Source organism: Gallus gallus, chromosome 3, assembly GCF_016699485.2.
Source record: "Gallus gallus isolate bGalGal1 chromosome 3, bGalGal1.mat.broiler.GRCg7b, whole genome shotgun sequence".
Lineage (NCBI taxonomy): Eukaryota > Metazoa > Chordata > Aves > Galliformes > Phasianidae > Gallus > Gallus gallus.
Window position 1 is genome coordinate 7,616,905 of NC_052534.1, and position 25,383 is coordinate 7,642,287.

At 40.7% G+C, this 25,383-nt stretch overlaps 1 protein-coding gene across 5 annotated transcripts in view; it reads left to right on the forward strand.

Moving 5' to 3' along the window:
* FSHR (follicle stimulating hormone receptor) overlaps nucleotides 1–25,383 on the forward strand; it is a 210,601-nt gene that overhangs the window by 109,199 nt on the left and 76,019 nt on the right. For 2 of the 5 annotated variants that reach the window (XM_040696841.2, XM_040696844.2), the window contains exon 1: nucleotides 23,582–23,783. The exons of 1 other annotated variant lie outside the window; for it this stretch is intronic. In XM_040696841.2, the coding sequence (XP_040552775.1) occupies nucleotides 23,599–23,783 (185 nt within the window). In that variant the 5' untranslated portion in view covers nucleotides 23,582–23,598. Of the gene's footprint in view, nucleotides 1–23,508; nucleotides 23,784–24,519; nucleotides 24,839–25,383 lie in introns of those variants that run through there. 2 more of the 5 variants (XM_040696843.2, NM_205079.2) reach the window with 2 other exon arrangements.

Sequence of the window (25,383 nt, forward strand, 5' to 3'; positions counted from 1 at the left end):
TAACAGATTGTGATTACTGCTTTTCTTGGACGATCTGAAGCTGGTTTAAAGCAATTGTATCTGCTGCTTCCTGTCCTTACACCATCTTGGAATTCTACTAGGCTATGCAGTATTTCAGGTGGCATAGATGCAGCCTCTTTAAGAGGTAGTTTTCCCATAGAGAGCAAGAGTATCTGTGGAGCATTTTTCAAGCAAATGCTCTTCCATGCCTTGCTAAAACTGTGTAGCACAATGAGAAAATTGGTGATGTGCGGTAGATAAGCTTGAGCATTGAGCTGATAATTCCTGGTAATTTCTCTGTCTGAAGAGTTATATAGTGCTTTTTTTTTTAATGAAGCAACAACTTTTTGTATTTTTGATAGCTAAATTCTGAGATACCTGTGGTATAATGATACTTATACACTTATCTTTGGAAAGCGTTTATTACTGAGTACTGTGGGTGGCAGAGAAAACCAGCTTGAAAGAATTGCTTGAATTAGGCAAAGAGGCAAGTTGTTATTGTGCTTCCTTGAATATTTCTAGAGATTGCATTTCAATATTTCTGTTGCTATTCTAGCATTAGGAATATCTCATATATTGGTTTAAATGTGTACTTTATATAGATATTAGCATTTTAAATAGCTTTTAAGTTGCCAGTCTGAGTAACTTTTGTTCTATATATGTGAGGAAACCCTGTTACGTGATACTGTAGGGTTTTCCTTTTCTCTGGAAGAGATGACTTTATTGACCTCTCTAAATCATCGTCTATAAGATCCTTGCCATTAAGTAGGTATGCTCTATCCCAGTCAGTGGTGGTCTACTTGTAAAGCTGGCTCTGCAGCATCTCACTGCCATCTCTATAAAAACCTCGACAACTGTTGTCTTTCTTCCAAAGCTGCAGTAGAATTTTAGAAAAAGTCCTAATTTACTAAGAGAACAAATATTGAAAGTTCTCTCCAAATACTTTCCTTTTGCACGTTGGCTGAGTTTGATTGAATTAGGATCCCTCGTATAGCTTCCCGAAGTATATCTGGTCTTCTCTGTGGCTGTGGGAAATAAAAAATGAAATACTGAGACTGTGCAGTTCCTGTCATCCAGCTCAATAGGTGCAACTAACCCTGGCTGATCCCTCCAATGCTTGACAGTGTTCCTGCATGTGGCTCAGAGAAAACTGGACAATTTTGGCTTGCTATGTCATGTACAGTTTGAAGGCATGCTCCAATACTGAGAATATTAGAGGGAAGGGAGAGGAAGGTGGGAGAGAAGAACATGCACATCTAATTTTAATAGCTCTCAGAAGTGCTTTCCTTTGTCTTTGACACCTGCCCTAGAGTAAATGCAGCACACTGCTAAATAATGTCTTGTCACAAAGACTAAAGCAATGATTACACTATGACTAGGTTCGTAAGGCAGTTCTATTTCACGCTTGTCTATTAAGGCACCGGGCAAGAATGATCTTTCAGGAAGAGAATGAGAGGTTCTTTAAGCTGCATGGTTTTTGTTGTGTTTTTTTTAAGTATCTTGCCATTGAAACCCCCTGAGTGTTCTACTGCAGTCATATAGTAATAGTAGTGTTCTTTTTAAACAAATAAAAGGCTTTCTCTTTGCTAGGAATGCATTCTGTGTCCCAACTCACAGCAGTTTATCACAAATTTTCCATTTTTTGTCAGCTCAGCATATGATGTTTGAAGACTGATATTTATTATTTATCTTTGTAGAGACTGGGGCTGTTGCTATTAAGAGCATTGTTCCTGTGGTTTGCTGGAGGAAAAAAAAAGTAAATTTTACACTTCATTGTATCACTGTGTAGATTAAAAGGTAAAAGTTCACTTTATTTCCTTGTGAGGCTCCCTCACTTGACAATAATCTTAATTTGTGCCTTTGTTTCTCCTATAAGAGTGTATTCAGGGCTTGGAATTCGGTGTATATTTAGAATCCCATCAAAAAATTCATATTCAAATTGAAGATGTACCAAAATGTTATTAAGACTAAGAACAAATTAATGACCAAGGGAAAATACTGGAATTACCCAAGTAATATATATGCATGCATGTATGTAGGTACAGCCTTTCCAGATGTTCTCCAGAACAGTTTGTCTATTAGATCAGTGTTGGAGTTTCTCTGCTAATATACTTTAGTACCACACTTACCTTCCCCACAGAAATAGCCAGTTGATTACCCATACTCTGGGAAGTGCATCACATTCATGTTACCTGTAATAGTCCTGGGAACCAGACGCTATTTACTCTAAGTGGGGAACGAGGAAGGAGAAGAGTCATTTCAGAATACAGAGTGAGCTCTCTGAAAAACAACCTCCAGCAAATCTAGCTGTATCTGTGTCAGATGATCCCAAAATCACTTGTTGTCTGCAGCTGTACTGCTAGAGCATTGTGACCTGGACACCCCAGACTAGCACTTCTTGCATCAGTGGAGAGCTTTAGTGAGTGGGACTTTATTGATATCAAAGTCTGCAAACCAGAGCAGCTGAGGCGTGGGCACGTGGCATGATGTCCTGCAGAGCCAGCCCAGTAACTTTTAGTAGGAGGGCACTCATGTGGCATCTTTGACTACTGGTATTCATTTATCAGAGCCTGGAGCCCATCTTCCCTCTGTTGGAACAATGATATCTGTGACAAAGCCCAGTGAGCAGTTGTTACCAGGGTGGGCTCACCACAAGGCTCTGCTTACAACGAGAAAACGTTTCACTGATGTTAAATGAATTGCCAGAAGAAACAGACTGAAAAAATAGCCCCATCTTTTTATTTTACCTGGGGGAAGAATTTCATACAGCAAGGCTCTCAATCGGTGGGATAGATAATAGTCCTGTGGCTCTGTGTTGCCTTGTTATGTAGCTCCGTGGGAGACAGTGCCCCCTCAGTTGAAAAAACGCCTCTTTCTGCAGTCTAATGAACAAACTCCTTCACAGTGTGCTCCCCCAGCACTTGGGGAAAAAAACATCTCAAATTGAATATATTGTTAGTGTTCCCAAAGTGAAAGGGAATAAAATATTTTGTTCCTGAGATGTAAGACTTCAATTTTTTTTATCTCCTATTTTGTTGTCCCCAGGAAAGGATCTGATTTCTTCTGTAGGAAAACAGGTTGTGATCAGTACAACATTATCTCCATTTAAAGAAATGTATCAGTATATTCCCTATCCTCGCATTAACCAGAAAACAAAAATATTTGTTTTCTTTTTCTTGACATCTCATTCTTCAGTGTATTGTTTCCTAAAAAATCAGTGTGAGATAGAGTATTTGTGTTATGATGTTGTTTCTTACTCATCATTTCTTGCATAGTCTCAATTCATTTCAAACGTTTTATGAAACAGGGATTTTTTTTGTTCCAAATGTTGATTTACTCTGGGAGCCACGTGGTCTGACTCAGTTCACACAGGTTATGCTCTCTTTTTCTTGGTGGTCATTCTCTCATACCACACCAGTGGCAACAAGAATCAAATGATCAAAGCAAAAGGCTTCCTGAACAGTCACAGTGATCACAAAAACCCTCTTTCAATTTAATTAGGAAGAACTTCTTTGGCAGGGTGGTAATACATTGGCACAGACTGCCCAAGGGGGTGGTGGAGTCACTGTCCCTGGAGGTGTTCAAGAGCTGTGGAGATGTGGCACTGAGGGATGTGGTCAGTGGGCATGGAGGGGATGGGTTGGGGTTGGACATGGTGGTCTTAGACATCCTTACCACCTTTCATGACTCTATGATTCTAATGTATTTTCTTCAAGGTATTTGGCAAATATTTGCAAGCACTTGAGGAAAATCAGGCTTGGTTGGGAAAACCTGTCATGTCCAGGCTGATATGCAGTGGGTATGGAAAATGGAATATGGATGGGGGTGAGATATCCAGTGGGATTCTGTTGGTGGTCCAAACTTCTTGCACTTTTTTCTGATCATGAGTTAAATCAACACAACGGAGAGCTAATTCTACCTCATCTTCACTTTATAGAATCACAGGATGGCTTGGGTTAGAAGGGACCCCAAGGATCATCAAGTTCTAACCCCCTCCCACAGGCAGGGCCACCAACCTCTAGATTTGATACTAGACCAAGTTGTCCAGTGCCCCATCCAACCTGGTCTTGAACACCTCCAGGGATGGAGCATCCACAACCCTTCTGGGCAAATATCCCACCCTGTTACTACTAGCATATAAAAATAAAATTCAAATAACCAATTGAATGCACTTATGGCAGAAAAGAAACACAGCAGTTGATAGGGAAAGAGTTTAATTTTTCTTCTTTTTAAACTAGTTAACATGGATTATTTTTCACCTGCTTTGCTCTGGTGGTTGAATAAGATGTTCTGAACTCTAAGTAATGGCACAAGAGTAAAGGGGACTGCATCTCTCCAGATTTGTATACAGAATGTCTCAACAGGTAATAGAGCATCATTGTTTCGTATATAGTATTACATATTGCTGTTTCACGTGTATTTGGACTCTGCATTCTGCAAATGCTCAGTTACTTGGGTTACTGCATTCAACTAGAAAGGATAGCTCATAGAAACTGTATTTAAGAGATGTTTCTGTAATAACTACTCTGAGAACAAGTTACTGTGTGGTAATGAGAATTGTGTGTTACACCAGGAGGAGGAGTTCAAAGTCAGTGCAGAGTGAAGATTTCTGTGACACCCAGCTCTACATGTTCTCTGAAACTTCTCCTGTCATACCAAAGAGCTGGCGTGTTGCCCATCCAGCAGGGCAGTGTTGTGATGCTGTACTGATGAAGTACAGGAGGATGTAATTTGGTAAACTTGTTAAAAGCAAACCTGCAGTGTGCAAACATAATATGAAACGTGACACCAAAGTTTATAGATTTTAATTCAAACATATTCACAAAGAAATACAAAGTATTTTGATTTGAAGTGTTTATCTGGCTATCTTGAAGGATAACTGCAAGTTTATGATCTATCCCAACAACGAGACCAGAACAAGCTTAATTCTGCTTCAGAAATTGCAAGAATGCTGTACTAAGTGGGCATGGTCAGTTATGCTTATACTTACTAGGCTATGGTTATGTATGCTGTCTATATATGTTATATATTACGTAATATTTTTAAGTTTTGCAGCCTGTGTAAGCTAAGTAAATTGGTAAAGTACTCTCATTGTCTTCCTATGACACCATACTAGATCCCACATTTGAGATTTGTTCCCTTTAATCATTCTATGAAAGGCCTGCAATTTGTTTTTTTAGCATATGCATCCCTCTAGTTATTAATTTAAAAAAATATTCAAAAAAGAATAAATGGAAGAAATAATTAATCTGCAATTGTAGTATGAAAGTGACGCAGTCAAAAAGCCAGTGAGTGCTTTAAGACATTTTATTGTGTATTGTTACTAACTATAACACTTCTAAATCTCTGAAATCCTACTAAGATTACATCCTCTTCTGTTATAAAAGGAATTTAGTACCAGTGAAAGATGTACCACAAAACGGTGCTGCCTTTATGCAAGATGGATGTGCAGTATCAGCAGTGAGCACTCCCCCACTATTTAGGTGTCAAATGGCCTATAGGCTTGTAAAACTAAATCAGTTGTTTGGAAAGAAATCTGTAGAGGTGCTGCAATTGTAATATGTCGGCTGTGATGCCTTCACTGGCTCCTCAAGAAACTCTTCTGCAGCAAATGGTTGTAGCTCCCTCTTTACTGTGCTACATCTTTGCTTATAAAAAACCTTAGGAATTTTGGGAGCTCATTCCCTGTCTTTCCCTGAATTGCTGAGATGAAGTTTGCTAGCTCCTAGGCCTCACTATGGACACAGACTTTCCTGGCATACCACCACATCATAGTATTTAAAAAATATATGTATATTTTTTAAATATATATGTATATAATATATACAAAATAAAAACACAGCATGTGATGGCTGTAAGTAAATTACTTGCAGGTACCTTAGCAATGCTCCAATCAGTGGATTGTTTGTATCCTTTTTCAGTAAATCCTATGCCCAAGACAGTGCTTTTCCATGTTTTCTGCTGCTAGTGACATTTGCTTGTATGTTTAGCTAACACAGTCTTGAGTCTTCAAGTTTCCACTGCTGCTCTGAGCCTGCGGCTGCCTGGTATAGACTGCTCCTATTGCAGTTTACCTTTTGCCATCACTGTTTGGACCCAGACCTGATCCCTGTGCACAGTGTCTCCCAGTCACCGACACCTCTGCAGCAAGCTGTTGGCTTTACAGGGTGCTTCTACAAGCTAATGTAAACTCTAAACAAGACTATATTTCATTTTGTGAGGTTTTTAGCAACTGCCTGTTCTTGCCAGCTGGCCCTGGAAAACTTATTTTCCATCACCTGCAGTTGGTGACACTTGCCCAGCTGAAGATTGCTGCTTATCATTGTTGTTTTAATGATATCGCATCTGGCTCCACAAACCAGCTGGAATGAGAACAGTCATTCACTGAATGGTATAGCTGCAAATATGGCAGCTGAATGATAGGAGGCTGACTTCTGCTGTTTAGGAATCCTCACTTTGACTGAAATTGTACAGCAGACATATTCCTCCAAAACTGAAGCCCTCTATTTTGGTGTGTGTGTATGCACTACTCACTGCTTTCTTCCTGAAATAACTGCAGAGCTGGGATTACAGGTGACTCTATTTTATGCTTTGCTTGCACCTGTCCCTTGCTACTTTTTCATGGAGATCTTTAGCTCAAGCCTCTTTCTTTGTCTTTTAGTTTTGTGCTTTTGCTGTTTTCTCTAATCCCTTGCGTGGTTCCAGTGGGGTTGGCAATATTTGGAGATGCCTCCCTGGAGGAAAAGCCCCTCTCTCCTCTGTCTCTGGAATCACAGGTTGGTAGGGAGTCCTGAAGTCTCCAAAACTACAGGCAGATGAGAAAGATTTCAGTTCTGAAGCTTAAACTTCCTGATACTTACTATGGTTTAGTTTGTTTGGGATGGCGATAGTTACTTGGTGCTTCTCCTGGATGCCTGTTTTAGATACTGTTCTTGGCAGTGGTGTTTGTCTCACTCTGCCTTTTTTTTCCCCTTCCCACTGAGATAACTGACCCCCTGATAACCCACCCCCTTTACTGTTCTTTATCTTTCAGCAGCCATCTCTAGTTGTCTGTACAGACTTTGTTCTCCCTGAATTTATGTTTCTGCCAGATTCTTTGTTAGGAATCCAGTGTGGCCAATGGTCTGAGTCACTCTGTGCTAATCATATTCTCTTCCTTGATGTGTATCTCACTAGAAGGCCTCTGCTGCATTTCACATACCACATTCTGGCTCATACAGAAAGAAAGAGGGTTTCATGCTGGTGAATGTAAGTTGTTCTTTATTTAGAGGATTACGTTAGAAATGCTGCTAACGTACCATAGGCTCCATCTATAATATGTAGGCTGAAGTCATGGTTCTTTCTTCAAACTCTTCCTTTTGCATTTTATGTGTTTCAGGTTTTGACAGGGACAGTGTTTCTGAGGCAGAAGCAGTGTTTTATCTCAGTTTCCTTTAGTGTGTAATACTTGTGCAAACAGCATGCGTACTCTTTCTAAGCAAGGCTGTTCACTATGTACGTTAACAACAGTTTCAGTCTATGCCGGAGAGACATCTTGCTGAATATGACATCAGTTCAAAAGTGCTCCGAGAGTTGTATGACTGTCATGTCTCATTTTCTGAGGTCTGTTATTCTGTTCTGGGGAAATTTCCCCTCTCTTTTCCTTTTCCCCTCTGCTTCCTTGTAACACCAAGTGTTCTCAAGCGCTTCTTCCCATTTTAGTGAAAGATAACAGCTTTTTAACAGGAATAGACTTAAAAAATGTATGGTGAGAGGGAGTCTGAGATGCTTGAAGTGCTGGCTGAGCTCTGCAGCATGAGAGCAAGCAATGCCTTGGGTTGGACTGGGCACAGGTTTGGTAGGGGGCTGAGGGAAAAATGATAAATGAAACGTAAGTTGGTAATGGTTAGTGGGTGGATGGTTGGACTGGATGATCTTAGAGGTCACTTTCAACCTTGATGACTCTGTGACTCTGTGCTGGACTGGGTTGTAGTTAACCTGAGTTCAGTTCCTGGGTCTGCTGCAGACCTTCAGTGACTTGGCCAAAACACTGTACTCAGTGCATATTAGATCTTTAAGGTAACTCCTGGGCACCCTTGTCTGACTTAACCTATTGCATGTTGGTTGGAATAGGTGCTGTTATTTTTTGACTGGCACCTAAAATAACGTGGTTGTCTTCTGGAGTAGGTAGGTCTCAACATTGCCTGATCTAGTTTTGTATAAACTGTGTCCAGACTGGAAGCTACCTGCCAGATTGGAGAGGAGATAAAAATTTTTTTGGATGGAATTAAAGCTTCATAGAACTCTTGGGACTGAGCTTATCCCAAGGAGAGATTCTGCTCTGCAAAAAATGATGGCTGCTCGTTTGACCTTGCTTCTGTTAGTCACGTCGGTATGGTTGTCCTCAATTTCAAAGCTAAATGTTGAATGTCTAAAATAGTATTTTTAAAACATAGTTGTAATACATCAGTGAATGCAACCAAGCTAGTGAGATTAATAAGCCCATAATGTTTGAAGAACTGTAATGCAATGACCTTTTAAGTCACAAGTTTCAAGGAAGCAGCCAGTACACCAAACTACAATATTTACGTTAGCTATGCAATGCAGTATTTACTGATCCTGGAGCCTCAGTAAATGAGCACCAGGGGAAAAAAAAAAAGTTTTTTACACTAATCCTGTAAATGAGAAGTAGGTTTTGTCACATGTTAAGGCCTCTGAACACTTAGGCAGAGGACCTGCAAAAAGGGCGGAGTAGATGTGAGCTTTTTGACTGTATTTCTGTACTTTTTGTGAGAAGTTGCCAGCATTCAGTTATGTTTGCAAATTTTCTTTGCCTGGAAATTTCTTATGCCCTATTCAATCTTTTACTCTTTTGTTGTTGTTTTGACTACTAAAGGTATTTTGAGGGTGCTGTAACATAGCAATACATAAAGATATAAGTTGTGTCTAAGTAGCACAAACAGTCAGACTTGTTTCCAGGTCTGACAAAGAACAAGAAGGTGACTGTAGTCCTATGCAGAGAGCTGCTTGGGAGTCATCACCCTTAACAATTCAAATCACTATTCCTAATTGTGGATAATCAGCAAAGAAAAGAATTAAGTATGCGGTTTTATTTAACAGAATGCTTTGAAGAGGTATGGAATTCTTTGTGAATTATTCATGCTCTTTAAGATCAGAAGTGCTGAAACAAAAAACAAAAAAAAAAAAGGTGGGGAATTCTGCTGGGAGGTGCTGGTTGAGAAACAAAGCAATGCTGCTGCCACATGTAAATGCAGCTGAAGCAGGAGAGCTGTAACATCAGGGAAAAAAAACCTTTGCTAAAATGTCTGTAGCGATATAGTTGATCTCTTCTTCAGCAGTTAAATTATTCATTTTGTCCTTGATCAATTCCAGTTAACACATTTGTGGCTCACAACTCTTTCTCTGAAACATAAAAGCAACTCACAGGGGAAAAAATGTCACACTTGGGGGAAAAGGCATCAAGAAAACCCTGCCATGATGTCACCTTCTCCATCTTATTGTCCCTACCGGGCATCTCTGAGATAACCCTTTCAACAACTTTGGTACTAACAAGTAATTTAAATTATCACTGCCTGTCTCAGTACTTTTCTGCTGTATTAGACACCAAATTTAGATGAAAAAGGGAAAGAAACATTGCAGCGTGCTTTTGATTTGGGGCGGTTAGTTGAATAGTAGTGGGCACAGTATGGACTGTCAGGTGAAGTCTTAGGAGGGAGTGGTGGCAGCTCTGTCTCCTTATTCTAACTTCCATATGCTCCCTGATATACTCCCTGCTATGGGTCTGCACCAAGAGAGTTAAGTTAGTAGTAATAAAAATTACTGTATAAGCAAATAGAGTGATTAGTCTTGTAGTCCAAGCTGAAGGCACTTAGAATCCACTTGTGCTTAAAATTCTTTTTTTTAAGAACTGTGACTTTGTGGCATGGGCAGACTGTCACCAGGGTATGTACTATGGCACATGCTGAACAGCTTGTCATTATCAAAGAGAAGCCCAGTCAACAGACAGCCTTCCATTTGTGATGTTCTAGTAATTTGTTTTTTTTCCCCGCTTTGGAGGGTGCATGAAGTGTTCTCCAGAACTTATTTTTGTTTTCTGTGACACTTTGGTGACTTTTCAGTCATCTGCAGCAACCTTTCATCTGGTATTTTTCATTCTCCTGACAGTTCCATGCAAATTGTTTATGCTCAACATGCAGAAGCTGGAATACTTCCGCAAGTGGTCCTACATACAAGCAAGGTCTTGCTTTCCCTATGTGTGCTGGATATCAGCATATCTCCTCTTGTCCCCAGGAGCACATCCCTTGGCTTGAGAGATGCTTCATAGGCACAGTATGGAAACAGGCTGTGTCCACTTACATGCGAGTGCCAGGACATTTTCACAGTCTAGGGGTATAAAAACCCAGTTGGCTGGGAAACTGAACAGAGCATAAACGTGTCAGTCTTAAATACAGATTGAACACTTGCTACTTTTTTTCTAAAAAATATATATTTGAAGAAATACCTTGTTAAGGTTCATACGAATTAAACTGAACTCTAAGCCATTTTTGGAGACACCCCAGTGTGCCCTGTACCAGTTCTTTTCCATTCTGTATGCATGCAGAGAAGGTCAAGCAGTGAATTAGCAAACAGCTTCGATGGTGCCAAAGACAACAACCTGCTTCAATACATTACCAAATAATAGACTATAAATTATGTAAGCACTAAAATGCCAAGCAGCAAACAGCATTTCCACTGCTAAATAGAATCACCGAATTCATTAGAAACTGCTAACTCTGATGTATTTATTTTGAGGAGGATGAGCATTAACTGTTTGTCACCAAACCTTTTCTTTCTGCCTTTCTGTCAAATGTGCTCCTTTAATTTTTTTTTATCACATTGCTTCATTACGCGATTATCCATCAAGCCCTGCCTCTAGCATACAGAAGCTGTGTTTTGATTCATGCTTAAACCGACTCCATAAGGTGACAGACATCCAAGGCACCAGCAAAGGCAGCTCTAGAGGGGCACCACATGGCAGCATGTGCTGCAGCCTTGCCCTTCGGGGCTGTGCTGCCATACTCTGTGTGGTCTTCCAGGGCATACCTACATCTTCCCCAAGGAAGGCATTGTCTCTTTTCCCTTCAGAGGGTTTTTTTTTAAGTCTTCTTACAGAAGTACAGAACATAAGTAAAACACTAAGATGGATGCTCACCATCCGATGCACTGTATGGGCTGCACAGGTGTTTTTCTGATCTCTCCTGTCAGCAGTGGAACATCTCTTGCAGTATCTGGCACATAAGTGAGCCAATGTGTGCCTCTGGGCATTACAGTCTTAGGAGAAGTACATGTAATCCTGTGCAAAACATTGTAGTTGGACTTAGGAAGGAAGGACGTACAACTGCACTGAACTGAAACTTATTCCTCATGGAAAGCTTTAAGCACTTTGGTTTCAGGGAGTGAAATCACCTTGTTGGCAACGTTTTCATGTATCCAATCCATGGGATTCTTTGAGAAGCAGAAACAACCTTAAGAGGTGTGTTTTTATGTTCAAACAGTATTTAACAGAAGTTTCCAGGAGCTGTAGCTGGACAGTATTATGCTAATGCATAGTCATTAGACGTACAAGGACAAGTAGTGTGACATATGCAAAATACCATCATCACTTATTGACAAAATGCTTCATAGGCTCAATGAGCTAAGTATAAATTAGACTAAGAAGAAAGAAGCAAAAACCAAAGTAAATATTAATGAACAAAATCTGTAGTCTAGCATAGCAGCTGGTCCCTGCGTAAGCTTGGCAAGTAGCCTGAATATTAGGTGCATGGAAGGACTCAGAGGCAATTGCAGAGCCCTGTAGGAAAATCTGGTAGCTCATATACTGTATAGGCTGCGATCAGTCCATTATTTTGCAGAGCCACTAAAATTCAGTGGAACTGTTATCAAAGGATAAAAAGAATAAAGTTGAAATACATCACAGGCACTGGGTATGAGACATTTGCCTCTGAACATTGTACTTGCTAAGCTTTATTCTTTCAGGGATCTCTTCTATTCCTGAAAACATTTCTTTTCATGACTGCCTGCAGCTTTTAAGACAAACTAATTCTTCCAAATAAAAGCACCTTTTCTTTTTCTTGCATTTGTATCTGGTTATTTCACTAAATACAGTAATTTTGTTAAAGCCTCCTGAGCAAAGACAATTTTCAGATTAATTTCAATTCCAGCCTGAAAAAAAAAGAAACCATCAAGAGAGCATGCTGTGTCCTGTGGCACTGTGTTTCTGTAAGAGGACACAGGATACACATAATGATGTGTTTCATAGCTGAAGTTTGCTTTGATTATTTGTATGCTCATTATAATATGCCAGTAATGTTGCTTAAGGCAAGGCAGTGGTGATTCTATGTCTTCATTCTGCTTTTTTTCTTCTGAAAGAAAACTTAAGACATCAGAGAAACAGCTTTCTTCCCTTGTTTATTCCACAAACCAAGAGATTGGAAGCTGACCTTAGGTTACAGGTGCTTGAAGATTAGCTAAAACAAAGTATGAGGAAAAAGAAAATATTCTGTAGGACTTCTTTCAAAACAGGAGGTGCCATCCCTTGCCAGTTGAAGCCCCTAACAAAGGACTATTCTCAGTCAAGTATCTGAATTTTAGCATGAGTTGTCATTTTGATATGCATGAAGCAATTCAGATGCATAAATTTAGATGCATGCTTGGCAAGCAATGGCTTCAACTCTTAGTGATGAACCACTGTCCTTGTGTGAATCTGGAGGCAGTAGGAATACGTAAGTCAAGAGCTAACTACTAAAAGTTCCTCCAATTTCTAGAATTATCGGTATTGGCATGTCTGAGTGTTCTTCTATCCAACTTCTGTACAAGATGGTGTATGTATGAAAAAGATGTCTTTGAGATAAGTGGAAAATACATCTAACTACATAGTAGTGGGCCCTCAGCTACTGTGAAAAGCTAATACTCTTTAAAGTCAGGACTGGCCTCTGTAGTCTTACATGTTTAAAATGGCAACAGTGTTCACACTAAGGATGTACTATTCAATCTCCACGTGTTCTGCTAAACAGACATCTAAAGAAGAGGAAGAGCAAGGAGAACTTGTATGATTCCTTCTCATAATGTTTCTTCAGCCTCCAACTTTCAGCTCTGGGAATATTCTGTGTTTCTTCTCGCTTATCTGTTTAGCAACCTCAGATTTTCAGTCTTCCAAGTAATTGTTTAATCCTTCTTTGAGTCAGATAGACGCAACACATCCAATAATGTTTCTTGAGCCAATCATTTTCTACAAGCTTCTCCCCAGACCTCTTTGCCTTCTGCTGGAACTATGCCACAATGCCCTCTGTTGAATCACTTGGAGACAAAGAAAAAGAATAAACCAGAAACTGTATACAGATGCGAGGCTTAACTTTGGTGCTGTCACCTTCATGTGTGGCAGAAAAGTCACCTTCTCCTACACACACACTGGAGAACACACCCTACAACAGCTGTGGTTAGTCAGTGGTGAAAGTTGGAGTTTGCAGTAGGATGTGAAAGTGTGAATCTTGGCCATGATCAGACTTGGGAACTTTTTCCTACTGGAGCTGGCATGCTTTCTGTCCGTGAGTTGCATGACTGCGGTGTTCTGTCAGCTGATGCCAGCTCTAGACTTGGCCAAATATCCTATCTGAAGGATACATTTGAGCTGGGTTTCTGTTCCTTCCCAAACCATCATCTTATGTGGAATCGTTGTTGCTCATCCTTTTTCCTTAGGCATGGGTGTGTTTAGTGTTAAGCCAGTATGGCGGAGTTGCATAACCACCGTGCAAAGTCTGAAGATTTTATTTTCTTAGAGTTGTTTTTTTTCCTCAGAGTGTCTTTTTCAGTCATTTTCTGCCTCGCTCAGATCTCAGTCCTCTTCCTACACTTCAGTGTCACTGTGAGCATTTGGTAAAATCACTTCTATAATTCATTTGAATTGAGATATATTAGGGTGACCAGTGGCTTAGTGGTTCAACTCCAACTACTTGAATCAGCTCCTGGGTAACTCACAAGAATAGCTCCTCATCTGCTGCAGAACCTGAGGCCCCTGATGGCAGTTATTACTAAAGCTTACTTCCGCACATTGTTTGGCCAGATAATGCCATGCAATTAGGCCTTAAGAGTAAGCAATGAGGGAACTATTGGTGATAGGCAGATGGGTGGACTGGATGATCTTGTAGGTCTTTTTCAACTGTGGTGATTATGATTCAGTGGAAAGCTCTCTATAAAAGCTGATATGTTAGAGCTCAGCAGCATATCCATATAGCACTCTCCTAGCTTTGCAGCCTTCTAATGTCTCTGTTGCTGCTCTGATCCAGAGACAAGCTGTTTATCCAGACTGCTGCAGGCCAAACCTTCAGTACTGGTGCTCTGGCACATTGGTACTGCGGTCAGGGAAAACACAACCTGGCTCCTTCTTTCTTATATTCCTTCACACTCCGTAATGTTAGTTGTATCTCATTGGTATTTTTCAATTTCTTTTATTGTCACATTCATCTTCAACTGGCATAAATAATGTGTCATCGTGAACTCAGTGGATCTGTTACTGGAATCAGGTCTGCTTCATGATTTTCTGCACAGAGGATGAAATGTTTATAGGACTGTGGAGAATAGCACAGAAATAGAAAACCCTGCAAGTCTGGTGAATGTCAGTACAGTTTGGGAAGAAATCTTCGCTGTCCCATATGGCTTCACTGCTGTGCATAGAAGGGTGGGTAGCATAAAATAGTCTCCAACATAGCCCCATAGCTGAGCAGATGGAAATTGCTCTGGTCACGCAGGGTAGAAAACAAGCATAGCTGGCTTCCAAGGGCAGGACTGCAAGCCCAAGTTTAACGTGTTATGGTGGAGTGGAATGGGGTATCTCTAACAATTAAAGAAGAAGGATCATTTGCAGCTGTCCTGTACTTAGTAAGGGGCATTCATATGTTGCCAGGAGTATTCTTTCTAACTCCCAAAGCTGCTGTGGTTTGGGAGGGTGCAAAGCAATTTTCTTGCGCTTCGTTTTCAAACAAGCAATAAAAGTCTTCCTGAGGCTGTGAATGCAGTGCATTCTCTTGAAGGGCATACCACATGTTGTTTTGCAAACAGAGGCAAAGTCACTTTGCCCACATGCCAGGACAATCAGAAGTTATGTGAGCAAGATGATCTTTAGGGTCCCTTCCAACCTAAGCCATTCTAAGATTGGTTCATTGGATTGCAGTGCCCAACCTGTTGTCGGTTTAGTCCAAAAGGTACTTTTTTTTTCTCTCTTAGCCAGATGTAACACAATAGGACATGTCATTAGTTGATAAATTATATCATACTAAACAATTTCCCGTGAGTCAAAAGGATAAGGAAAACTTCAGCAGAGGTATGAAAAATGAAATATGTTGGTGAAGCATGGCTTTAGTTTCTGCTTTGAATTTACAGCATTTAATAGTTTTAACTTTAGTGGCAATACATGACACTTTTCTCCTTTGACCCACCAGTGGGTCTCCTTCAACCCTTCAGTGTTATCACAAGGTTGGCAGCAGCCTGGAGATTCTTTTTGAGTTGGAAACGTGCAATGTATTGAGAGGTGTAATAGAAATCTGTCAGTGCTTTGTATTTTTTCCACATAGGTGAGGATGTTCTGGTGCACTGGCCGGATTTAATTTGGGTAGCTGTATTTTTTTTTTAAGAATTTGAGCCACGGCTTGTGGAGTTTCTTTGAATTATTTGAAAAGCATCTATGTGCGCACGTCAGGTGTAGTTGAGACAAACAAGGGGAAGTTGAGGTGTTATCTGAGATGTGAGTGAGAACCTTAGCAGATCTCTGCCCCTCCCTAGGTCTCCTGACACATACCAGTGAGTTCCCAAATGCACAGGTAGCCACGTTTCAGCTGCATGTGCAGAAAAGCACAGAGCAGATCTCAAAAGCTTCCCTGACCCTAAACTAGCCAAGTGCTAGAGGTCTTTCTGTGCACGGAAGCGGGGACAAAAATGCATATTAGAATAGTGAGGTGCTTTGAAAACATGGTAATGAGGGCTATAAAAGTACCTGAGCTAGACGGAGAAGATTCTTTTCTGTCACTTGAAAAATCTCATTAGTCTATCTTCATTCTTTTCATTAAGAGCAACAGCAGGACCTTATTCTCCTCCTCCTTTCACAGAGCCAAGCCTGACCTCCTTGGCTTGTGCTGAGAGCACTTGCAGGCAGATGAAGAATGAGGGGCACTTCTCTGCCACCTTCCATACAATAATCTGCTTCTGGCAGAAGAGTGGGATTTTTTTTTATTTTTTATTTATTTTTTTGTATTTTTCTTTTCTTTTTAATATGAGAAGAAACTATTCCAATGAAGCATATAGCATTGGATGTTCCTATAGCACCAGTCCAAGCTGCTCCCTTTTTAGACATGCCCAGTTTACTTTTCAAAGCTCATTTGCTTACATCTAAGCGCATAAGTGATTTTTTTTTTTCATTATTTTGTCATACAAATGTAAGGTAAAGAATCTGAATGTTTTAGTGATGATTGGCAGAGTTTGGAATTTTCATTCCAAAATTCATCCTATTAACTTCAGCGAGCCTGTTTGTGGGTGAGGGGAAAAAAGCAGAGTACTGCTCAACAGTAGCTGAGGAACCCTGCAGGAAGAGCAGGGAAGTGTGAGAAAGGAAGATGGCTACAAGAGGTCCAGCAGCGTTTAGATTTTAATAGAGCTCTACATCAGTCAGTGATTGCATAAGTTCTGGGAGGGAGTCTGCTGTAAAAGGCTCACTCAGAGCAGGAAAACCCCTGGTTGCCCTTCTAGAGAGACTTAAAACAAAGGTGCAATATTCATTCTCGCTGTGTAGTGGTAACAATAATAATAAAAAAAAGGCTCGGTGATTCTTTGGCTCCTAATTATCACCTCAGGCAGCTTATTTAGCCTACCTGTTGTGAAGGTAAGAAGTACTCGTTGCACTGCAACACTTGTGGAGTAATTGTGTCACGTTTTAGCCTTCCGCTATCAATATTAATAACCTGCACTAATTACACAATGCTTTCTTTTTTTCCTCTTTTTCCAAACCTACTATGGGGATTAGTCATTAGCATCTTCTTCAGAGGCCTTAACAGATGTTAATTTGTATTCTTGACTCTGTTTTTTTTTTCTCTTGTATCGAGTGCCAGCATAAAATATATTTCCTAGGATATCTAGCTGCTTTTATGTATCAATCAGGGCTGAGCTCTTCCTTTTCTCATGCAGGGATGGTTTCTCCTAAGATGGATGAGGTCGACAACAGAGAAGGTAACTTTTATACATTGTGGCATGCCTTGGAAACAAAGACATCAGTAGAAAGTTAAGTGACCTGTGGTATTCTGTCAAGATAATTCTGTTTCAGACTTCCTTAATATATTTCAGTGCCTGAGATGCCCATCCAGTTTGAAAGAATTTCAGTGTATTTAGTTGCTCTAGGCAACAAACAACAGGCTGTCAATGCTGTCTGTGGGCAGATTGCAGGTGTTAGAGGAGTAAGCAAGTCTTCTCCTTAGGGATGGCTTGGTACCTCAGTCCTCAAAACTCCTCATGTATGCTCTGCCAGGCTGCTCTCTTTCCTTCATAGGGGATGCTGGCTACGTGACACATTGTGGAGGTATCATTGGGTTAAAGTGCCTTCCTTTTATTTCATGACAAGTTGTACTTGAAAGTATCAGTGACCTATTGACTTTTGATGAGTAAGGCATCCAGATTTGCTGATGAAATGCATGGTTTTCTGGATGGCAGGCTCATGAAAACTTGGGAACAGTGAGCAAGAGGCATAATGGTAATGAACATTTCTCTTTACCTATGGATTGAAGACAAATAGCTGAGTGGTAGATCATAACCATGCTCAAAAGCAACCGACAACGTAGACTGCATGAAACATGTGAGCAGTCAGTCTGTACTTTAAGCATCCTGGGAAATGGTTTTCTGAGCCGTAAGTAGGATCACAAAAGAATGCAGGTAGAAAGGGACTTCAGGAAGAGTGACTCCAACCTTCTGCTCAAAGCAAGGTCAGACCAGGTTGCTCAGGTGTCAGGCAGCTCTGGGCCCATATCCCTGCAGGGAGTGGTTTGTCTGCCCCTGGTGCTGGATTTTGCATTCATCCCTGCTGAATGTCACCAGTTTCTTGTCAGACTTTTTATCTAATGTTTCCAGGCTCCTTGGAAACTGGAAATTACATCCATAATTCTGGAGAGTTTTTAAAGGGATTTAGGTGTGCAGGTGTTCTGGTGTCTTCCCATTTTAACTGTTTCTCTACAGGTGCTAATATGTACGTGGATGGTTGTTGTTATGGGCAGGTTTACCTTACACTACATTTATGCAAGGTTTCTCTTGCCTAACACCTCTGACCTTCACTTGCTGACAAGGAAAGGCATAAGAGAAGAATACGTGATGCAAAGTGAGATTCTAGGCAGCCTTTGGTACTACTTGTGTGTTGTTTTGATCCAGCCAAACCTATGCAAAGGAAAATGACTTCCATAACTGTTATTCTGTAGACGTATAATGGAAACCTAGCAGATGGGCTGTGCCTTTTATTATTGAGTGGAGATGAACAGACTCAAGCCTAGGGAGCAGTAATAGGTGGAGGTGGCAAGGGATATTCTCTGGTTTCTGTGTTGTCTCTTGCAAAAGTCTTCTGTAGGTATGAAATGCATGAGGGTACTCATAACCTTCCTCTGAAAAATCTTGCAGGTAGAGAGCTGGGTGGGAACTTCACCATCAATGCCAGAAAAGTATCGGGCAGAGTAAAATAAATGGTCATAATTCCCCTGCCCGCCTAGATAATAACAGAAGCAAATTCTCACTGTAGAGAAGTATCAGCAAAAATGTTAGATGGAATTGATGTCCATTCAAGCTGAGCAGCACCCGTCCCTAGTTTAAGCAGATAGGCAGGGCCATTTGCATCAGATGCTAATTAAGTTTCAGAGCTGGGATGCGGGGAATAACAGGAGAGAAGCGGGAGGCAAAATGCAGTTATTGCTGCATTAAATGTAATGCTGTACAGCGTGCAGCTCTGTGGTGTGCAGAGGTGCTATTTAATAAGAGAACTAATCACAGTCAAATTTTGAAGTCAAAGGGCAGACAGTCGCAGGAAATCTGTGTGAGAGTAATTTCATCAAATTTTTAATCCTTTTCTCCTACCAGTGTTTCTTCTTGAGTGAATGCACTCCCTCTGGTGGCTCGTTTACTATCTCAATTTCATTCCTTTTTCAGTTAAGGTTGCATGCAAGCAGCTGGCTAAAATTTGAGAAGGCAATAAGGTACTGCTTTTATTAGGCTAACTTAATGTTTTATGTTCTCAGCAGTGTAGGCACAGATAAAGTCTTGCTATTCAAATGTGTTTTAAAATAATCTCCAGTCATGAAAAAAAAAGAGTAAAGCTTAGAAGGAAGAAAAAAAAGAAAAACTGCTTACAAGATTATTTCTGAGAAGAAAATGTTATCTTTTTTATTAGGTAAACGTTCAATTGGCCTCAGTGATCTGCTGTTACAAAACCCAAGCTGATCATTCAGAAAAAGTAAACCAGTGTTACATCAAACTCTCTTAACAATTTCCTCTTAGGCGTCCATCTGTTACGTCTCACACTGTAAGTTTCTCAGGACAGAAAACACATTTTTCTGATCATAGCTTGATAGGAAAATAAATGCTATTGCTGTTTGTAAGCCCATAGGAAAAACCTGTGAGCTGGGAATCAGCAAGAGTGAGAAATCTCCGCTCAGAAGGATAAACTTCTTTTGGGTGTGGTTTGCTTGTCATCTGTTCATACAGGCAATTTATTTACCTACACATTCTATAGAACAATTTTGGTGAAGCAAAGCCAATCTTACAGTGGTATTCGGTAATTAAACTCTATTCTGAGACTGGGAAACATCAGTAGAAAGAGCGTTAATTTAATTAGATGTCATGTTGTGTTTCAGAACAGAAGCACAAGCCAAAACTGCTGCAAACCACAAACTTGCTTGCTTGCAGGCTGATGTACTCCAATACATGGTTAACTTTGTCTTATAAGGAACCGTTCTTGAAGAAATAGATTTAAATGCTGAGCTGACCATGTCTATGCACTGCAGTGAAAAGATTGTGAGTCATTTCAATGTGTTTGGGGCAAGTTTGGTTAGGACAAAAGAAAAAAGAGCTGGGATGGTTCCTTTTTACTTCTCTCTCTGTCTCCAACAATCTGGGTGATAGGCACTTTGGTCAGGTGGTGGGATCTACAAAACACCACAGTACCCCCAGCTCAGTACTTGTGGAGTTAGATCAGTGCTAATTTTAGAGGCCAATTGGACTCATTTACTTTAGTCTTCAAAGAGCTCTGTGGCCATATAACGTTGAACTGTCTATCCCAGAAATCATCTAATTACATAATCTATAATATTGTTTCTGTCATGATTCACTTAATTGCATGTCTGTTGCTACAGTGCATCAATTTGAGAAAATTTTTGTTTCCTTACTCAAGAAAACAGTTTATGCTCTCAAGACCAATTTGCCAGCTGGCGCATGTATTTCCTACAAAGGAATGCAAAGATAAGGCTCTTGTAAATCTCTGCAGCTATACTTTCCTAGTAGGAATGTCAGTGATGGTGCATCACAGCCGTATCCATATGAGAGGTCCTTGCTGCTGGCAAGGGAGCCAGGAGCATCCTCAGGGATGGCAGAGGATCTACCTAGCTGGGACATGTCTATGGAGGCACTAGTTTGCCCCTTGCATTGCTTTGAACAAGTTACTGGGAAAAAGGTGTGAAACCCTGTGGTGGCATGAAGATGCAGGATGTGTTTAGGACTAACCTTAAGGAGCTGTCACAGATCTCCTGCAACAGGTTTTCAGGCATGTTGGCAGTTCCACTCCGGTGATCTGGAAGCTGCCTGTGAATCCAGGCCCTCCAGGAAAAGATCTGGAGGTATCTTGGCTTTTTATCTTTCTTCTCATTCTTTCAGGATTTTTATCCTGAAGGTAGACAGTAGTGTTTGTGAACTGGTAACACGGTTGTTAAGGGAGGATTGTCATTTGATTAATTCATCCAGGGAGCTGTAGTAACATGGCTGTATGTTGCTTAACAATGATGGATAGGAATCAGGGAAGAGATAACTGGTTCACAAAATTAATAGACACTTGAGTGTATTCAAGACCTTGGGTTGTATATATGAAACAAGTTGGAAAGTATTCCAAGCCTCCATTATCCCCAGGTAGTTTGAGCATGGCCCTGAATCCTATCACTAATACGCATGAAATCGCAGTTCTATTTTGTATACTAGTATGATTTTATTGAATTCAGTGATAACCGGATGTTTCCCTCAGTTTTATCTCAATGGTGCTTCTAGAGAATCCTGTGTTTGGGCATTTTTGTGTTGTTTAACAACATCTCACTCTCAACAGCCGTAAATGAAAGTGGAGCAGTGTGTAGCGTTCTGATAAAAATGCCTCACTAAACAAAGAGGAAGGAGCCAACCTCCCTCCACTTCTTTATTAAACTCATAATTTGTTGTTGGCCCTGACCCAGTGTTTTAAAATGCCTGTGTTTCACCATTTGTGTTAAAACGAAGCACGCTTGGCATAGTTTTGGAAGTCATTAATAATTGAAAAGATCCCTTCTGACTCCAGTGGTATTTTTTTAATCTTCCGACTTCTGCATATGGAATTGTTACCAAGATCCGGAACAAATTTTGTAGTTTGATAAATGAGACCCAGAGTTAATCAAATCGCTATGACTTCATCCTGGTGTCGTTTGTTTTGACATTCAGAGAATGCTACCGCTTTTTCAACTTTGCCGTGAAAACTACAATCCATTTCATCAGTGCAACATGATTGCTGATGGTGATGTATTTCAGGTTGAAGGTATGGCTTACGCTTGTCTGTTCCCTATGAGGAGCTGTTGGCTGCCGTGAGGCCTCCCCTCAGCCTGCTCTGCTCTGGGCTGGACAAACACAGCATCCTCAGCACTCCTCAGACATCCAATCCTCTGGGCTCTTCTCCACCTTCGTAGCCTTCCTTTAGATGCCCTCTAACACCTTTATGGCCTTTTTGTGCCTTGGTACCCAGATCCACACCCACTACTGGGGATGAGGCCGCATAGTTTAGAGCAGAGGGAACAACCAATCCCCTCGCCCAGTCTTTTTTTATCCCATATATTCCGTATTTCATACACATGCATATTAAAAGAATGAGTCACTCTTTCCTCTAGCGGTCACTCCCGTTCTTATGACACCTATAAAGAAGCCTTAACAGAGTGGACTTTACATTTTATACATGTAGCTAATTTAACCCTTTTACATTTCATTACAAACATTCAGTTGTTAGGAGGAGGTTGTCATGACTTTTTTTTTTTAACTTTTTCTATGTAAACATCACTGTTCTCATCTGGAGTATGTTTAAGTGACTGGGGAAAAAATAACAAGTATTTGTTGATATTTGGTAATATTAGGGTTACTGTGAGATTTATGAAGGGATTAGTTGAATCATTTAGAAAACCTTAATCATCTCATCTCAAACACCTACTTACCAGTACTTATTTTAAAGGTGAGAATGGTGGAATCTTTTCAGAGAAAAGACACTGTCTTGTGTCTCATTAACTTTGCTTATAGTTATAATTATGGAGGAATTAAACTAAAGAAACAAGCAAACAATCAAAACCCCAGCAACAAAACAGCTGCCTTTACCAAGGTTATTCTTCAGCTTGCTCAGGATTCAAGTGAGTCAACATCAGCAGAGTTACACCTGGAAATCCAGCTAGTGAGCTCACTTACCATGCAGATGACTTACAAGCTGTGCATATCTTAAACTTATAATAAATAAGGACTCAAAGATGGGGTTCAGTCTCCAGGCCTCATGATCATGATAATGTCCTTGAAGCTATTTCTTGAACCTGTACCTCTTGTTGTGTAATAAATATTCATTCTGTTTATTTTCCGATGATAAAATTAGCTCACTGGTCTCCAGAGATCATTTGGGTTGTGGCATTTTCTCCTTTTGGATTCCTTTAAAGGTGGTAGGGAGGAAGAGAGACAATTCAGCAAGTGCATAAAGAAAAATAACAGTTAAAAATAAAGGTGCGTTATTTAGCTCTGGCTTCAGGGCTGTATAGCTTTTAACACGTGAAATAGATTATATACCCTATAAAATACTATCTACACATATATATATTTTGCCTAGGAGCAACATAAAAGCTAGGATTCTTGGATCTATGAAGGGGAGCATAAATACTACCTCTCCTTCAGTGGCAAAAATGCCTGGGCTGTAGGACATAAAAGTACTTACTTGTCTCTTAGTCTTATCAAACAAAATGTGCAAAATATCATAGCTGAGATGGAAGGCTCCCTTTCCACTGTAGATACGCACTGCATCAAAAGCATTCCGGTTCATTCAGCTGAGGCCTGTGATTTCAATGACACTTTAAAATTATAATCATAAATATTATACTGGAGTTTTGTCATGGAAAATCAGCCTCGCTTCTCTCCATCCTACTGTAAGCCCATAAAGGATCTTTGACCATGAACTGAAACTTGCTGAGAAAGCATCTCCCAGGAGTCACGTGTTCCATCTCAGCTTTTAGGGCGGACCTTCAAGGAAGGGTGTCTCTCTGAGTTACACCGTGAGGTCTTCGCACTCCTTCCTTCTAGATGGAGGAGAAGGAGACAAATGTGAAGACAGAGATGTCCTTGGGTCTCACCTGCTTGCTGATTCTCCTGGCCAGCTGCTCTGGCTGCCAGCACCACACGTGCCTCTGTGAAGGCAGGATATTCATCTGCCAGGAGATCAAGGTGGTCCAGCTGCCCCGGGACATTCCCACCAATGCCACAGAACTGTAAGTAGGGAGAGGGAAGGGTGCAAGCAGTTCTCTTGCCAGCTTTCTACATAGCTGCTGCTTGGCAAGCCAAGGGCTGCATTTGTAGGGGGTCACTGGGGAACCTCACATCAGCTGTGAAAAAGCACAGTGCTTCCTTTGGCACTCGGTTAATTACGGCTTGAAGCTCCTCTCCCTTACTCTTATTATGCTCCCTTTCAGATCTCTGTTAAGAGAAGGTGTAGCACCATATAATACAAAGCACAGACTAGATTTTAAACGGGATTCCTTGGTGCTGTGACAGCAACTTGAAGCTTTGTAGGGTTTCTTTACAGCTTGCTCTCACACCATCAAAGCACGTTTGAGGCAGGCAAGTTGTACTACAACAACCTAGTGAGTTCTTCTGTCTGTGCTGCAGGGCCTTCCCAGAGGTTCAGGCTTGTTTGCCAAGAAGCAGTTTATTGTTTTCTGTTTTGAAATCACAAAGGCAGTAAAGAGAGGACTGAGATAAGCTTCAGAGAGTGATTCTCCTGTATCAGAGAAGCAGCGTGACTGACTTGGAGAGAGCTGACTGTGTAAAGATACAGTATTGCATTACTTGAGGAAGGGTTTTGTTTATCTTAAAGCTTCTTGTTTTCATGAGCAGTACCGTATGGCGGCTGTTTTCTGTGTCCCTAGCGCAGGCGAGCAAGAGAAGTCACGCAGTGTCAAGCACCTGCATAAGCAATTGTTTTCCTTTTAATTTCTCTTAAAGCAGATTACATCGCCCCTTGCCTACGCCCGTAGCTGTCTGGCATCATTAGGATCTAAAGCAAAAGTGGAAGGAGTCATTCTGGATAAATCCTTCTATTAATAATTGGAGCAGTAAGTTTGGTGGGAGGATACAAAGAAGAATGATATGTGGCGAGTTGAAAAACACATCCCTATCTTGACCTTACAGACCACACCATACCCCCACTTACTGTCCCACAGTTTTCCCTGCGCAGTTCTGTTTTATTCAGAAGGAGCAGTTGTTGTGCTCAATGAATCGGTGGACTGCAGTGAAAATTGGGAGAAAATGCCTGAATTAACCACAGGTCAGTAAAAGTTTAAATCATTCTCACAACTAGAGGCTAAAAAAAACAAATCCATCTGTGAATTAGGTCATCTAGGTTTTGGGCGAACCGTGCTCCAGGCGTACACTGCTACTTTTGTTTAATTTTGCTTTGATTGTTTCTTTAGATTACACAGTTAAGGTCTGCCTTCTGGGGACTGAAGGGGAAAAAAAAAAAAAAAAAGCAGTTTATAATTATTTCTGCAAATAAGCAGAGTTTTATATTGCCAAAAAGCACCTGCTAGCAAAACGGGATTTGTTTCCAGCAGATCCTTGTTAACTTCTCCAGGGTTTGTTAAGGTTGTTAACTGCTGGTGTTTCAGCACAAGTGTGTGTTCCCTCAGGCAGGCTGACTGCAACGTCAGTGTGACTGAGAGCATCAGCTGCGCCCTCTCTTCTTGCAGTAGATACTGTACTTGGAATCTCTTGACTTGACTCTTCCCATTTACACCAACTTTTGTTTCCCCAGGAGGTAGTTCTGGTCCTTGTAAACCAGTGTAGCCTGGGATCAATTTAAGAATTTGTACA